The sequence below is a fragment of the Tamandua tetradactyla genome, chromosome 5 (assembly GCF_023851605.1).
Source record: "Tamandua tetradactyla isolate mTamTet1 chromosome 5, mTamTet1.pri, whole genome shotgun sequence".
NCBI lineage: Eukaryota > Metazoa > Chordata > Mammalia > Pilosa > Myrmecophagidae > Tamandua > Tamandua tetradactyla.
The window spans coordinates 27166210-27180324 of record NC_135331.1 but is presented as its reverse complement, the minus strand read 5'-3'; the positions used below and the strand labels follow the sequence as shown (position 1 = coordinate 27180324).

At 62.3% G+C, this 14115-nt stretch overlaps 2 protein-coding genes across 4 annotated transcripts in view; one reads left to right on the top strand and one right to left on the bottom strand.

Moving 5' to 3' along the window:
- MED15 (mediator complex subunit 15) overlaps nucleotides 1-8431 on the top strand; it is an 85691-nt gene extending 77260 nt beyond the window's left edge. For 2 of the 3 annotated variants that reach the window (XM_077160316.1, XM_077160314.1), the window contains 9 exons: nucleotides 3409-3545; nucleotides 3627-3754; nucleotides 3851-3985; nucleotides 4056-4119; nucleotides 4982-5048; nucleotides 5316-5476; nucleotides 5549-5715; nucleotides 6097-6195; nucleotides 6753-8431. In XM_077160316.1, the coding sequence (XP_077016431.1) occupies nucleotides 3409-3545; nucleotides 3627-3754; nucleotides 3851-3985; nucleotides 4056-4119; nucleotides 4982-5048; nucleotides 5316-5476; nucleotides 5549-5715; nucleotides 6097-6195; nucleotides 6753-6889 (1095 nt within the window). In that variant the 3' untranslated portion in view covers nucleotides 6890-8431. Of the gene's footprint in view, nucleotides 1-3408; nucleotides 3546-3626; nucleotides 3755-3850; nucleotides 3986-4055; nucleotides 4120-4981; nucleotides 5049-5315; nucleotides 5477-5548; nucleotides 5716-6096; nucleotides 6200-6752 lie in introns of all 3 variants that reach the window. The other variant, XM_077160315.1, reaches the window with a different exon arrangement.
- LOC143683881 (coiled-coil domain-containing protein 74B-like) lies at nucleotides 8312-12704 on the bottom strand. Its single transcript, XM_077160317.1, has 8 exons — nucleotides 12425-12704; nucleotides 11576-11620; nucleotides 10734-10793; nucleotides 9772-9931; nucleotides 9039-9204; nucleotides 8892-8971; nucleotides 8759-8815; nucleotides 8312-8677 (listed from the first exon to the last, which is right to left on the bottom strand). The coding sequence occupies exons 1-8, from the start codon at nucleotides 12702-12704 to the stop codon at nucleotides 8539-8541; spliced, it is 987 nt and encodes a 328-aa protein (XP_077016432.1). The 3' UTR covers nucleotides 8312-8538.
- Between the last annotated feature and the right edge of the window lie 1411 nt (nucleotides 12705-14115).

Here is a 14115-nt window from a genome sequence, read left to right as displayed (position 1 = left end):
TGGGTATGGCTGCATGGGGTGTCTGCTGGCGAGCTGGTCCCAGGAAAGTGTGCAAATGCTTGGATCAGGGTCTGCCTCACCAGCCCCTTCAAAGAAAGGACATGTCCCTGCCGCGGCCACACCACGGAGACCCAGCAGGGTCCTGTGCCCTGTGTTTTCAGGGACTCCTCTGCAGGTGTGTCTTGGCACCACACAACGTCCCGAGAGAACAGAAAAGCAGCTTTTTGGGGGGCTCTTTCGCCTCCTGCCCCGTTCCTGCGTGACCATCACTTGGCTGCATCTTCACCTTGTGGGGGACCCGGCCCCGGTCCCGAGGCAGGGCAACAGTCACTTGTCAGCATGGGTGTACTTTTTAGTACTACTGGTGTGCTCTGTTCATATAAATTCAAACAGATGGTTGCTTTGCTTCATGTTTTTGTTCCTGAGAAAAGAGAGTAAATTAATGTGTGTGTCATGTGTTTGGGACCCAGTTCTCTGCCCTTGCCTGTCCACACCCCTCCCACACACCCTTTCTCTTCCCAGGCCCCCCTGCTTCCTGACCCGACCCTGCCCCCGCTGGCTTCTGTCTCCCGCCCCTCCCTCACCCTGCACACCCCCCGTGCCCCGTGTCTCAGGGTCCCAGCAGGGCACTGGGGGTCAGGGCTGAGACAGCCCCACTTTCCTAGGCTAGTGCTGCTGGCGGGGGAGAGGGGGGCCATAGGCCTCCATGACACTGTGTGCCATGCTGAGTAATAGGGGTGGGCAGCACAGGGACCCCCTCTCAGCCAGGCTCCAGGCTCACATGGGCTTTGCCCTCTGGAAAGGCTTTAGCAGATGGCAACATGGTCTGTGTTCTCTTGTGCTTTGGAGAGGGAACCCCAGGGCCCATAAGTAGAGGCAGAGATGGATGGGGGTGGTGCCCCCACTTTTCCTGGGCCTGGGGTCTCCCCTCTGCCCTTTACCCTGCCTGGTCTGATCCCTCTGTCCCTTTTTATCTTTGATGGCTACTTCTCTTCCTCACTGCATTCACCCCACTTTCAGGGCTTCCCACTCCCCACTGCCTCTTCTGTTGGGGCCACCCCCGTTGCCAGGGCAGGTGCATTCCCATCTTCCCCTGGGCAGGTGGGCTGGGCCATGCAGTGGGCCCCTTTGCAGAAAGCTGTGTTCTGGCTCCCTGGGAAGCAGATTTTGCGGTCGCTGCCAAGGTGTTAAAGTGAGCAAGCCCCTTCTTCCTGTTGTCCACTTTCCCTCTGCTGCTGCCCGCTCAGGCTGCTGGGTGTGGAGCTGGCACAGTAGTGCTGGGGGCGTGCTGTGGGCAGCAGTGGCAGACAGAAGCCTGTGACCCTGGTGGGAGGTGGAAGCCAAGAGTCACAACAGAGCTGGCGGCTTTCCTCGGTGCCTTCACCCTTGCATTGTGGTTCTGTAATATCTCACTGTGCAGAAGCTGTGAGAAGGCCAGCCAGGAGGCAGCTGATACCCTACCCAGCGTGATCGCTTTGGGGAGGCCGCCTTTCCCAGGAACTCACAGGCACAGCTCAGTGGGGTAGAGGTGACAGTGCAAAGGCGGGCACGGGCTGTGTCCTGGGTGCAGGGCCTGCATGCATAGACTTAAGTGGCTTCCAGAAGTAGAGGGCAGGGACCCAGCAACTGCCACACCCCTGCAGGGGTTCTAGTGTGTAAAGGCTGTGTTGCCCCCCACTGGGCCCAGACTCCACACCATCCCTCATCTTTCTCTGGTGTGGGGCCTTTTCAGGGAGAAGCAGGGGTTGAGGCAGGTGCTGAGGGGGCTCACGAGTTGGCCTTAAAGAGAGGCCTCAGTAGAGGCCAGGTCCCCATGCCCAGCACAGGCGACAGGCCCAGCTCGGGAAACCTGGCCCCGGTTCTAACCTGTTGGCATCGGTTTGACCCACTCTGCTCTAATGCCATAGCTTAGGAGCTTATAGCCTGGAGTCCATTGGTCTTCCAGGGAGCCACGTGAGACATGGGGACACTGAGCTCCTGCTCTTCCCGCAGGGGCCTCTGCAGACACCTGGCTGGGTCTGGTCGTGGGTGACGGACCTGACCATTTTGTCCTGTGGTGGCCCCGGGCCCAGCAGCTCTGGTTTGGCACCATGCTGACTTACCTGTTTTGGAAGCACAGGGATGGCAGGGCAGTGTCCTGTGCATCAGGCCTTGAAGCAGTTTCAGGGGAAAGGGTAGGGGTGCCAAAAGGTAGGAGTAGAGCATCCGTTGCCTCCATGAGCCTGGCTGAGGCAGCACAGAAAGAGGCCACAGGAGGGGCCGGGTGGGCTTTGGGGCTTTGGGGCTGGTCCTTCCCTGGGGGCTTTGGGGCTGGTCCCACAGCTCCTTCCTGACTCTGATTCTTAGAGCCAAGAGAGCAGCAGCCCTTCAGGGGTCTCTGACCCAGTGCCCCAGGCATGCTGGGAGAGGCGGGTGCGTGTCCCAACAGATGATTGGCCTTGGTGTCCGCAGTGCTTGTGGGACACTAGCGTCAGCCACAGGGACAGGGGCAGGCCGACCCTCCCCAGGGGTCTCCGTGCGGCCTTGTTGATGCATTCCAGGAGGCACTGCTCCCCGAGGGCTGGGGACACGCAGGGGTTTACTCTTACCATCCGGGTTTCCGGGCAGCCTCAGCGGGGCTCTGTAGATGCGGAGCTGGCCCCAAGAGGGTTCCAGTGGGAACTCCCGAGGGCAGAGCCAGATGGAAGGCCCGACTCTGACTCTGGGCTTCTCAACTCCCCAGAGTGGATCTGTTTTGCCAGACGGTACCAGGCCCCCCTGAAGGCGCTGCCCAGTGGGGGATGTGCACATGGCTGCCCATCACCCCACTTGGATAGAGCCGGTCTGACCGGTGGGGCCACCTGTAGTTGTGGGGACAGGGCAGGGGCCCCTCTTGGCTGAGCACGCTCTGGTGCCATTGAGTTAGGCCTGCCTGTGGCTGAGGAGCTGGTGGAGGGGTGTGGGGGTGCAGGGCGGCCCTACCAGTCCCAGCCTTCCTGCCCATACACACCCTGCCTGTCTGAAAGCAGGAACTGGGCTTCCTGCACCCTGCCTCAGGCTCAGCTTCTTAACTCAGCATCTTAACTCAGAGGCAATATGGATCAGTTTGCTGGAGAACTTCCACTGTGGGCTGGAGGGGCTAGCAGGGGTCCCAGAGTACACACGTGTGCATACATGCTGGAGAGGGGGGCAGGTGAATGGAGTTTGGGAGAAATGTGAGGGGTGTGAGTGCATGCGCACGTGTCCATCATGGGGGCAGGCGAATGCAGAGTTTGGGAGAGACGGCGTGAGATGTGTGCTGTGAAGGAGAAGAGCATGTGGGTGAGGGGATGAGAGAGCGGTGGCCTGAGGGGACCACCAAGGGCAAGGCCACAGGGGGCAGCCCTGAGTGTGGGCAGGTGAGCCAGCTGAGCTGCCCTCTGCCCCCAGGTCAGCCAGAGTGGCCTCACCATGCTGTCCTCGCCGTCACCGGGGCAGCAGGCACAGACCCCGCAGTCGATGCCCCCACCACCCCAGCCTTCCCCGCAGCCCGGCCAGCCCAGCTCGCAGCCCGGCTCCAACGTCAGGTAGGCCTGGCAGGCCCCTGTCCCTCAGGGTGGGTGGCCTGGGCCCCAGCCCACCCAGAGCTACCCTCTGCTCCACTGCAGCTCGGGCCCAGCCCCGTCACCCAGCAGCTTCCTGCCCAGTCCCTCACCTCAGCCTTCCCAGAGCCCCGTGACAGCACGCACCCCGCAGAACTTCAGCGTCCCGTCCCCCGGCCCTCTGAACACGCCTGGTGAGTCGGCCTGAGCCCTGGGGCCGTGGGGGGCAGCCGCTCTGGGCAGCGCCCTGGGGTCGCACGTGCCGCGCTCACCAGGCTGCGTCCCCACAGTGAACCCCAGTGCTGTCATGAGCCCTGCTGGCTCCAGCCAGGCTGAGGAGCAGCAGTACCTAGACAAGCTGAAGCAGCTGTCTAAGTACATCGAGCCCCTGCGCCGCATGATCAACAAGATCGACAAGAACGAAGGTGCGGGCAGGCCTGGGGGCAGGAGGCCAGGTGCCCTGGGCCAGGTGCTAGTGTCCCCTTTTCTGTCCAGACAGAAAAAAGGACCTGAGTAAGATGAAGAGCCTTCTGGATATTCTGACAGACCCCTCCAAGCGGTGAGTCCTAGGGAGGACTGTGCTGTGCCCTAGCTCGGGGGCCACCTGCCCAGAGGCCACGCCAACCTTAGGGTTGGCATGAGGGGCGCTCACAGGCCACGTGGGACTACAGAGTGGGGCCAGGGCAGCTCAGGGCCCACACCAGGGGCTCTCCTTGGGTTTGAGCCCCAGCCGGACTTTGTCAGAGCACATGCCTTGCACACACTACACACACGCTCCATCTCACACTGCCTTCACAGCAGCCCCTCTCCAGGCCCTGAGACAGGCCTCAGTCTGCCCTTGGACCTCAACCTGCTCCTGATTGGGCGGTGACCTTAGGCAAGCAAGTGAGCTTGTCACCCTGTCTCCAAAGGCACGTTGCTGCCTGCACGTGTTGTGAGAGTGAAGCCAGACCTTGCACGTTGGGAGCCAGTTCTCCATGCCCCAGCTGGTCACCTCTCAGGAAACAGGAAGGGGTCACCCTGCCGGCCACCACTGCCCCGAGCACCAGAGTCAGCCAGTGCCACCGACACTGCACATGGATTCCTTCCCCCTGCCTTCATTGAGGCTGTGCTCCCCTTCTCCCCTTCTAGAAGGTTCCCCTGTTCTGCTTCTCTGGGCAGAATGCTGGTCATTGCCACGTGGGGACTGTCTGAACTGGAGGACTCCAGGACCTCACAAATTGAGCCATGGGGCTACAGGGAAGGGAGGGCAGCACCAGCCCAGACCAGTCGCCAACTTTGCAGTCCACACAGCCTCCGTAGGTCTGCTAGCAGCATGTCCTCGGGCTGAGCTTCCCTATGGAGGCTTTGGTGGCTTACAACTGGCTCAGGCCCCCTCCGACCCTGAGGGCTGCCCACGTCACCTCTTCCTGTCTCCACAGGTGTCCCCTGAAAACCCTGCAGAAGTGTGAGATTGCCCTGGAGAAGCTCAAGAACGACATGGCGGTGGTGAGTGCGGTTCCATCTCCAGCCCCAGTGGTCCCTGGGAGGTCAGCAGGGTGCACTCTGCCCGTGGGCTCTTCTTTCAGGGCAGTTTTCGTGAGGTTGGGGTAGGTGCACAATGTGGAAGCAGCTTCCTCCACCTAACAGGCCCCAAGGGGCTTTGTCCCATACGTCCTGTGTCTGCCTGTAGAGAGTGGAGACTGTGGGGCAGCAGCAGAACAGCACCCTCAGGAGGGGCAGGTCACAAGCCTGACACCCCTGTCCTGCCCTCAGCCCACGCCTCCCCCACCCCCGGTGCCACCCACCAAGCAGCAGCACCTGTTCCAGCCCCTCCTGGATGCTGTCTTGGCCAACATCCGCTCACCAGTCTTCAACCACTCCCTGTACCGCACCTTCGTACCAGCCATGACAGCCATCCACGGCCCGCCCATCACGTATGCACAGCGGGGGCTCTGGGAGGCTTGGGGGATGAGGGGGGACCTGGGGCTCATCACACCACCCCCCAGGGCCCCCGCGGTCTGCACCCGGAAGCGCAGGCTTGATGAGGACGAGCGCCAGAGCATCCCCAACGTGCTCCAGGGGGAGGTGGCTAGGCTGAACCCCAAGTTCCTGGTGAGCCTGGACCCCTCGCACTGCAGCAACAGCGGCACTGTCCACCTCGTCTGCAAGCTGGGTGAGGCTGGGGGCTGGGCCCCTACCCCCACGCTGTCCCCACACACACCCGCCTGCCTATCCAGGCCCCTGCCGCTCCTCGTCCCTCCAGCCCCTGCCCTCGCCGCCCTGCATGCTACCCATCTCCTCTCTCCCTGGTCCTCTGAGGCCCCCAGTCCACACCCACACTCAGCTGGAAACAAGCACAGGGTGGACCCCGATGGCCACCCCTCCCTCCAGTCCAGGGGTCTCTGCCTGTCTGAAGGCCTGGGGGCGGTGGCAGGAACTGGAGAGTTAGGGTGGCCTCAGGCCTCGCAGCAAGCCTCCAGAAACCTCTTGGGGCCTATGTCGGGGGCAGGACTCAGGGCACAACCAGGGTCAAGGGCCACCGCCTGTGTTGCAGATGACAAGGATCTCCCCAGCGTCCCACCGCTGGAGCTGAGTGTGCCCGCCGACTACCCTGCCCAGAGCCCACTGTGGATTGACCGGCAGTGGCAGTATGGTGGGTAGGCGAGGGGCAGCTCTGGGTGGCCAGGGCAGCTCTGAGTGGCCAGGGCTTTCTGAGTGGCCAGGGCTTCCCGAGTGCAGGACAGGCCTGTGTACCCTTCCGCTTCCAAGGCTGCGGCCTTTCCCCTTCCAGCTGCTGTCTGCACGTAAGAGTGGGTGGCCCAGCACTTCCCACAGAGAGAAGGGTCCAGTGTCCCTGTTATGTCCAGCGACTCCCCTCCGCTGCTATGCAGCTTGCAGGCAGCTGTTTTGTGGGCAGTTTGGGGGTGAGGCCATGGGGGACAGCCGTGGACCAGCCTGCAGGCACAGAGGTGCTGGCCACAGGAGCTTGGGGGCAGCGGGGTAGGTGGGGACCCGAAGGTGTCTCAGGGAAGCCCTGGGCCCCCGAATGGGGGCCGGATCTAGTTCTTTCACCAGTGGCCCCAGGCACAGCTGGCACCTGAGCAGAGCCTGAGTGGATGGGTGGAGCGGAAAGGACAGGGTGGGCCCATGTCCCGGCTGCCGCTGCCTGGCTTCAGGGCGGGTAACAACAGCCTCTGCTCTCTGTTGCAGACGCCAACCCCTTCCTGCGGTCAGTGCACCAGTGTATGACCTCGCGGCTGCTGCAGCTCCCTGACAAGCACTCGGTCACGGCGCTGCTCCACACCTGGGCACAGAGCATCCACCAGGCCTGCCTCTCCGCTGCCTAGCGGCGCGCGGCCTCACCTGGACGCTCCTACGTGTGGGGTTCTCTAGAGAACCTGGGTTAGATTAGCTCTCCTGCTTCTCTCTTCTGCCTTGGGGACCTGCGGGACGTTCTCCCACACATGTACAGCACGCGGACAGGCGGTGACTGGGCTGGCTGAGCAGGGAGGGGTGCCGGCTTCTCCGAGAAGATTCTCTCGGCACTCCTCGCAGGGCAACAGGCCCTAAGGCCACCCCCCACACTCTGGCCACTCCCTGTAGCCCAGGGTGCCCTCGGCCTCACATCCAGGTCCACTCTGGGAGCCTGGGGGCACTCAGGGTCATGTCAGAATGCAGTCCTGCCCACTCCTATAGGAAACCCTAAACACACAGCAGTCTCTGGTCCTAGGTCAGAGTTCAGATGACCTCACCCCTGGCAGGGGCCACACCATAGGGTGTTCTGGATCCAGGGTGGGCGCTTCACTGGGAGGAGCAGCGCGGCCTGGGCAGGGCTGGGTAGGAGGCCCCCAGCAGCCCTGGCCTGGCACCTGCCTGCCCTGCCATCCCCCAAGGTGCCCAGAGGTGCATGAGGGGCCCCCCCCTCGGCCTCCCTGTGCAGGACCAAGTGATGGCCCCGGCCAAGGCGGGCCTCAGGCCACGGGGGTACCCACTCTGCCACTGCTGGGGGCATGAAACCCCCAAGGACAGGGCAGCCCCCACTCCCCGTGATGGCCTCCACCTTTTGTATGTGCAAACTACATCACCTGTGGTTCTTATAATAAACACCTTGTTCCTGGCTTGGTTACATGTGCATCACCGCGCACCCTGTCCCCCACCTTCCTCCCCCTCCTCCCCAGCCCAGGGCCCACTGCCTGACAGGGTCAGCCCAGCCTTGGAAGTTTGCTTCTCATCCCCACATCCTGCCTGGGGCTCGGCTCACCCACCGGCTCTCCAGGCAGCCGTCCTGCTTCTGAGGATGAGGCTGACCACGAGAAAGGGGAGGCTGGTCTGGGGACAGGGCTGGACCCGAGCTGACTCCTCCACAAGACACAGCAGCTGCCATCCAGGAAAGAGGGGGGTTAGTGGCTAGAGGAGTAGTGTGGGGCCCACATGGAGCCCTGTGTGAGAATCTGGGGAGAATGGGTTCGTGGCTGTGGAGAAGGGTCCTGCAGCGCCGAGCGCAGGGAGGACGCGTTTGTCCCTGGGGGCAGCCAGGCTGGGCAGGAGGAGACCCAGTGATGTGTCAGGAGGCCCACTGATGCTAGGAAGCCTTTTCCTGAGCACCCTGCTCCCAGGGCAGCTGAGGTTCAGGACCGAGACCCTGAGATGGGCTGGGAGTTGGCAGCAAGGGCAGTTTCCACCCAGATTGGCAGGGAGCAGAGCTGGGGACAGAAAGACTGGGGAAGTGACGCCTGGTCGCCAGTCACGACTCGGACAAGCCATTCGGAGAAACAAAAGTTTATTTTCAATCTTTAATGGGCAGGATGAGGCTTATTTCATAATATGCTTTTGTGTAAATGCAGGACAGCAACATTTAAGCAAGAAAATAAACAATTTCTCAATTCTGAGATCAAGGACTTTATCGTGAGCTGTGCTGACATCAGTCTCGAGCTCGCCTGCAGAGGGATGGGCTCTCCAGGAAGGCCCTGGGAAGCCAAGGGCTGTGGGCCGGTCCTCACAGCACAGAGCGGTGCAGCCGCCGGCTGTGCACCACCTGCAGCCTCCTCTGCCGCTCGGCGAAGCTGCTCTTGAGGGTCTGCTTGAGCGCGGGCAGGACGGCCTTCTCAGCCACGGCCACAGGGCTCAGCAGCAGGCTGTGGGGTGGTGCGTCACTGCCGGCACCCACTGCTGAGTCCTGCCCCGCCCCAGCCCGCCACCCTGCCAGCAGGACTCACCATCTCTTGGCAAGGCTCTTGGTTGGGACCTTGGGGAGCTGCCTGGCCTCCTGGTCCCTGGGGAGGGAGGAGCCCATGAGTGCAGGGCCTCGGGCCCCACAGCCTTGCGGGGTGGGTACCGCTGGGTACTCACCGGGGAGAACTGGGCCCCGGCTCCTCGGGGGTGGCCTTGGGCCTGGGGTTCCCTTCCAGGAGGGACTTGAGGTGCTGCAGCTGGAAGGTGAGAGAGGGGTGGAGGGGCCTGCGGGGGCCCCGGCCCCGCCGCCGCCAGGGTGCTCACCTCCTGAGCCTGCAGCAGGTTGGTGTTCCACAGCTGCCGGATGAGCACCTCACACTGCTGCAGTGTGGTGGGCTTGCGCAGGGCCGCGGGCACCCCTGCAGCCTGCCTGCCCCTGGGCTGGCTGCCTGTCGCCAGGGCAGCCCCCACACTGGAGGTCTCGGCTTCTCTGAAACAGTCATTGTAGTAGCCCCGAGATGGCCTGGCCACCTCCCCTCCCCAGGGCAGGACCCACCCAGCACAGACAGGGCGGGCGGTGGCGGGGGGGGAAGAGTCCCAGCCCCCCGGGGCACTGGGCACCAGTGTTTGTGGGGGAGGGGGGTGTCTCAGGCCAGTTGGGTCTAGTGACCCCATACCCCTGGAGCTGCCCCTTGTGGTGGGACTAGTCACCAGAGAAGCTGAAAAATGTGTGCAGGGAACCAAAAGCTGGCCTGCCAATTGCACCATCCAGGAGACGACAGGGTTCCCTATTAAAATGCAAGTCCCAGGAGCTCCAGTGTCACTGAAGCCAGGCTGGGGTAGGGAGCACAGAGGGTGGCAGCTGTTGGAGAGAAGTCAGGGGCCCCAGTGCCTCAGCTTTTTCTAACCAGGTCAAACATCCCCACAATGGTCCTCGGCAGCCCTGCTCCTTGTTCTCTTGCTGAAAAGCAAGCTGAGGCCAAATGGTTTGTTGTGCTGGGCCTGGGGTGGTAAGCCAGGCCCTCGAGAGTGTGGGCCTGGCCCTGGGGAGCCTTACTTAGCCTGCCCCTGCGCTCCAGGGCCTCTGTCCAGCTTGCCGCTGTGAAGCAGAGTAAGGTTTGGCGGGTCCTCCAAGTCTGTTTTCTGGGGGACATCCGCTTTCGAGTCTTGCTTCTTGAAGGAGCCGGGCTGGGGCCTGGCCTTGCCCTGAGAGTTGGCTGCAGGTCAGACCCCAAAAGAGGTAGTCACTGCGGTGGTCCGCAGCTGCCACCCACGCCACCCAGCATTGGCTGTGTGTGCCCAAGGAGTCTCTGCCCTGGCCTCAAGCTTCCACTTTGGAAAGGAAGGCTGCCAGAGGAGCGGATGGGGGTCCGAGGGTGAAGCCCGTTGAGCGGCGCCCGTGCCGGATATTCTAAAAGTACAGCCATCCAGCGGGAACTGAGCTGTATCCGTGCCAGTGTGTGTGCCCTGCCATGGTCTGAGCACAGAAAGCAGCCCCTCCTCCTGTGTGGGTCAGTCGCATGGGCTCCGGGGAGGTGTGGAGTGGGGTGGCCCCTGCAAGCTGTACCCGGGCTCTGGAAGCAGCAGCCCACCTTTGGGCAAAATGCAGCTTGAGTGAGAGGCCTGAGGATGCACAGGTGACCTTCACCTGCCATGAGCCCCATCTCCCTAGGCAGAGCGTCCCACCTGCATCCTGCATGCTCGGCGGGTGGACACAGGCAAGAGGGCTCCAGCCAGCACCGGCTCCACTCTGCCCAGGACATGCATCCTCCGTGGACGGTCCCTGGGAGGCTCGGGCCCTTTGCACTCCCAGCCACCTGCCCTCCCAGTGGTCTCAGCTCACAGGGCCCCTTGGCAACTCCCCACCCTGGCTCCCTGCCCCGAGTCCCTGGGCACAGCACAGACAAGGGGGTTCCATTGAGGTGTGCCCACCAGAGCACCACAGCCAGGCTCTGGGCTCCCTGCTCGGCCCACCAGGGGAGCCCCAGCCCAGAGCATTCAGCATGGGGGCACACGTACCTGACACTGTGGAATTGGAGACAGACTTGTTGGAATGGATGCTGGAAGTGGACAGGCTGCCTGGTGGGTGAGCATGTGGGCGTTACCCCAAGGCAGGGGCAGCCACAGGTGCTCCCTTCTCTTTGCACTGACCCTAGCCCTCCCTGCTCCACCCCCACCCCACCCCCACTCAGTGAGGCAGCCCCTGACTCAGCAAATGCCTGGGACACAAGAGGCCACAGGGAAGTTTCTGTTTCCTGAAAGGCCATCCAAAAAAGACTGGGGACACTGGGGACATGGCAGAACACTGAGGCGCCCCCTCCCGCTGTCCCCAGGGACAAGGCCACTCTCTCGGGCCATGCTTCTTGCCCAGCATGGCTGACAGCTGGAGTTGCTCCACCCACCACGGCAGGGTCTTTCCCCAACTCCTTTCTCTTGTGTCCACCAGGAAGGGACACCGGCCGGATCAGGGCACTCCCGGCTGGCAGTACCCACCATCCAGGCCGGCAGGCAAGCCCCCCAAATCCCATGTTCTGAGGTTGACCCTGGCCGGGTCCCAAAGGTAAGGGGGCAGCAAGAGCCCAAGAACTAAATAAACCTGAGCGTCCCTGGGCGGGGCAGTGGGACCAGCCCGGAGAGTGGGCCACAGGCAGGTCCAGGAGGGGCCAGGGCCGGGCACACCCAGGAGCCACTTCGCCTTGGACAAGTCTCGGCCCCCACCATCATCAAATGGGGAGAAGGCTCCTCAGCGCCCAGGGGTGTTGCCAGGGGGCCGGCAGTGTCCACACCAGGAGTGTGCCCAGAGCCCCCTCCCCAGGGTGGCAGGGGCTGGGAGGCTGCCCCCGAGGCAGGCCTGCTCTCACCTTTCTTCTGTGGCCTCTGATTCATAACTAGCCTGTAGTGGAGATCTGAAAGCAAGCACAGGTTCTCCTCACCTTCTGAAGCCTCAAACACTTCGAGAGCAGCTTGGCTTCCTCCTCCCTGCTTCTCTAGCTGCCTTCTGCCTTGCACCCCGGCCCCTGAGCCCTGGAGGGCCCAGCCCACGACCCTGTCCCCGTGACCATGCCAGCCTCTTTCCACCAAGCCTTTGCCTGGGCATTAGCGGCCAGAAAGAAGACTTCTGGCTGTTTCCCAAAGCAGACCCCTGCAGACACTCAGCCGTCCTCCCTCAGCTGCCAGGTGGGGGCTGGGGCTTCAGCCCTCCAGAAGCCCCTGGCCCGTGGATGACAGATAGCCCCTGGCAACGATCAGATCCAGCCTGGGGCATCGGGCTGTCCCCTACTGGCTGGGTCCAGGCAAGACCCAAAAGACACCCCATGCTGCAGGACTTAGCACAGCATGGGGCTGGGGGGCGAGAAATGGGGGCAGGCCCAGGCAGGTGGGCAGGGAGAGGGCCAGAGAAGGCCTGGGGTTCTCAGGAAGGGTTTCTGCGGGGGAGGGCGGGGGGGGCAACCAGGCCTGGGCACTGGCCAGGGCAGAGGCAGGAGGCAGGTCTGGTGTGTGCAGTTGCTGAAATTCTGGGAGGTGTGCGCTCCCCTTTGGGTTATGTTTCATTTCTACACAAGTTTTGCTGCACTGTTTAAACCAGGCGGAGGTGGGGGGTCGGCCTGGCCCCGCCGAGGGCCCCAGGCTGGGGCTCGCTGTCGGGGTCCGCCCCTCCCCCGCGCCCCGCACCCCTAGGGCCCTGGGAGGCCGGGTCCCGGGTCACTCACCTTTGTTCTCACGCTTCAGGTGCTCGATCTCGTCGTGGAGCTTGACTAGCGTCTCTGAGTGCTGCTGCTGCAGGAACTGCAGACTCTTCTCCAGGTCCAGGACCCGCTTCTGCGCCTCGCAGGGCCCCGGGCGCGGGCTGGCCGGGGCGGGGTACGGGCCGGGGTACGGGCCGGGGGGTGGGGGTCCCGGGGGCGCGCGCGGGCGCAGGCGCGAGGTGCCTCGGGAGCCCGTGGTCCCCGAGCTGTGGGGCCGCAGCCCGGGCACCGCCGCCGCGCTCATATCGCCGCCGCCGCCGCCCCTGCGCGCCCTTCGGTGGCCGCACTGGCCCGGCCCGACGCCGCGTCACCAAGGAAACGGCCGCGCCCCAGGGGGGCCGGCTGAGCGGTTGAGGGGCGGGGCGGGGGGCGGGGCGTAGTCTTGTGGCCGAGGGGCGTGGCCGAGGACTGGGGCGGGGCGGAAAGCTGGGGCGGGGCTTAGTCAGCCCAGCGGCCGCGGAAAACTGGGGGCAGGGCCTGCGCGCCCGGGGGGCGGGGGCCTGCACTGCTGGGGCGGGGCTTGCACTGCTGGGGGCGGGGCCTGCACCGCTGGGGGCGGGGCAGAGGGCTGCGGCGGGGCGTGGGCAGGGTTCTGCAGGCTGTGGCCCAGCAAACCTAAGGCGTCCACTGACAAGAGACCCCTCCGCCTTTCCAGTAGATTTTCCTGTTTATTTTTACTTGTATTTCAGTAGTTCATTTTTTTCAGTAGGTAATTCAGTTTATACATTCAGAAATCAAAATGTACAGTGTCCACTTGCAATAACTGCAGAACCTTCGTGCATTAAAACTTTGGACAAAATGTGAAAAACGACTTTCCGAAGGCACTGGAGAGCATTGACAGCAGGCAGAAACTGAGGGGGGGAGGGGAGGAGGTGTGTGCAGCTCCTGAGGGCAGAGCAGCTTCTGCCCCAAGGAAAGGGCAGCCAGACTTCCCCTGGTCACCTGGAACTTGGACTGGAACCGAGGCACAGCGTGCGGTCTGGGACGGCCACAGCAGCGCAAAATTCGGACGCTGCTACAAGTCTCCTCAATATCCGTGGCCGGCATCCCCCTGTCTATGTGGGACATGACTCCCAGGGGTGTGGACTTTCCTGGCAACGTGGGACCGAACTCCCAGATGAGCTGGACCTGGCCTCAAGGGATTGAGAAAACCTTCTTGACCAAAAGGGGGAAGAGAGAAATGAGACAAAATTAACTGTCAGTTGACTCAGAGATTTCAGAGTCAAGAGGTTATCCTGAAGGTTATTCTTACCCATTGTATAAATACCACCTTTTTAGTTTAGTTTAGTTCATTTGAGGGGCTAAAGGGAAGTATCTGAAACTGTAGCGCTGTGTTCCAGTAGCCTTATTTCTTGAAGATGATTGTATGAAGCTATAATGTTCACAATTGTGACCGTGTGGTTGTGAAAATCTCGTGTCTGATGGTCCCTTTATCTAGGGCATGGACAAATGAGTAAAAAATATGGATAAAAAATGCATAAAATAATAGGGGGAATAGAGGTTAAATTGGGGAGATGTAAATACTCATGGTCAATGAGAGAGAGACGTAAGGGGTATGGTATGTACGAGTTTTTTCTTTCACTTTTGATTTCTTTTTCTGGAGTGATGCAAATGTCCTAAGAAATGACCATGATGATGAATATACAACTATGTGA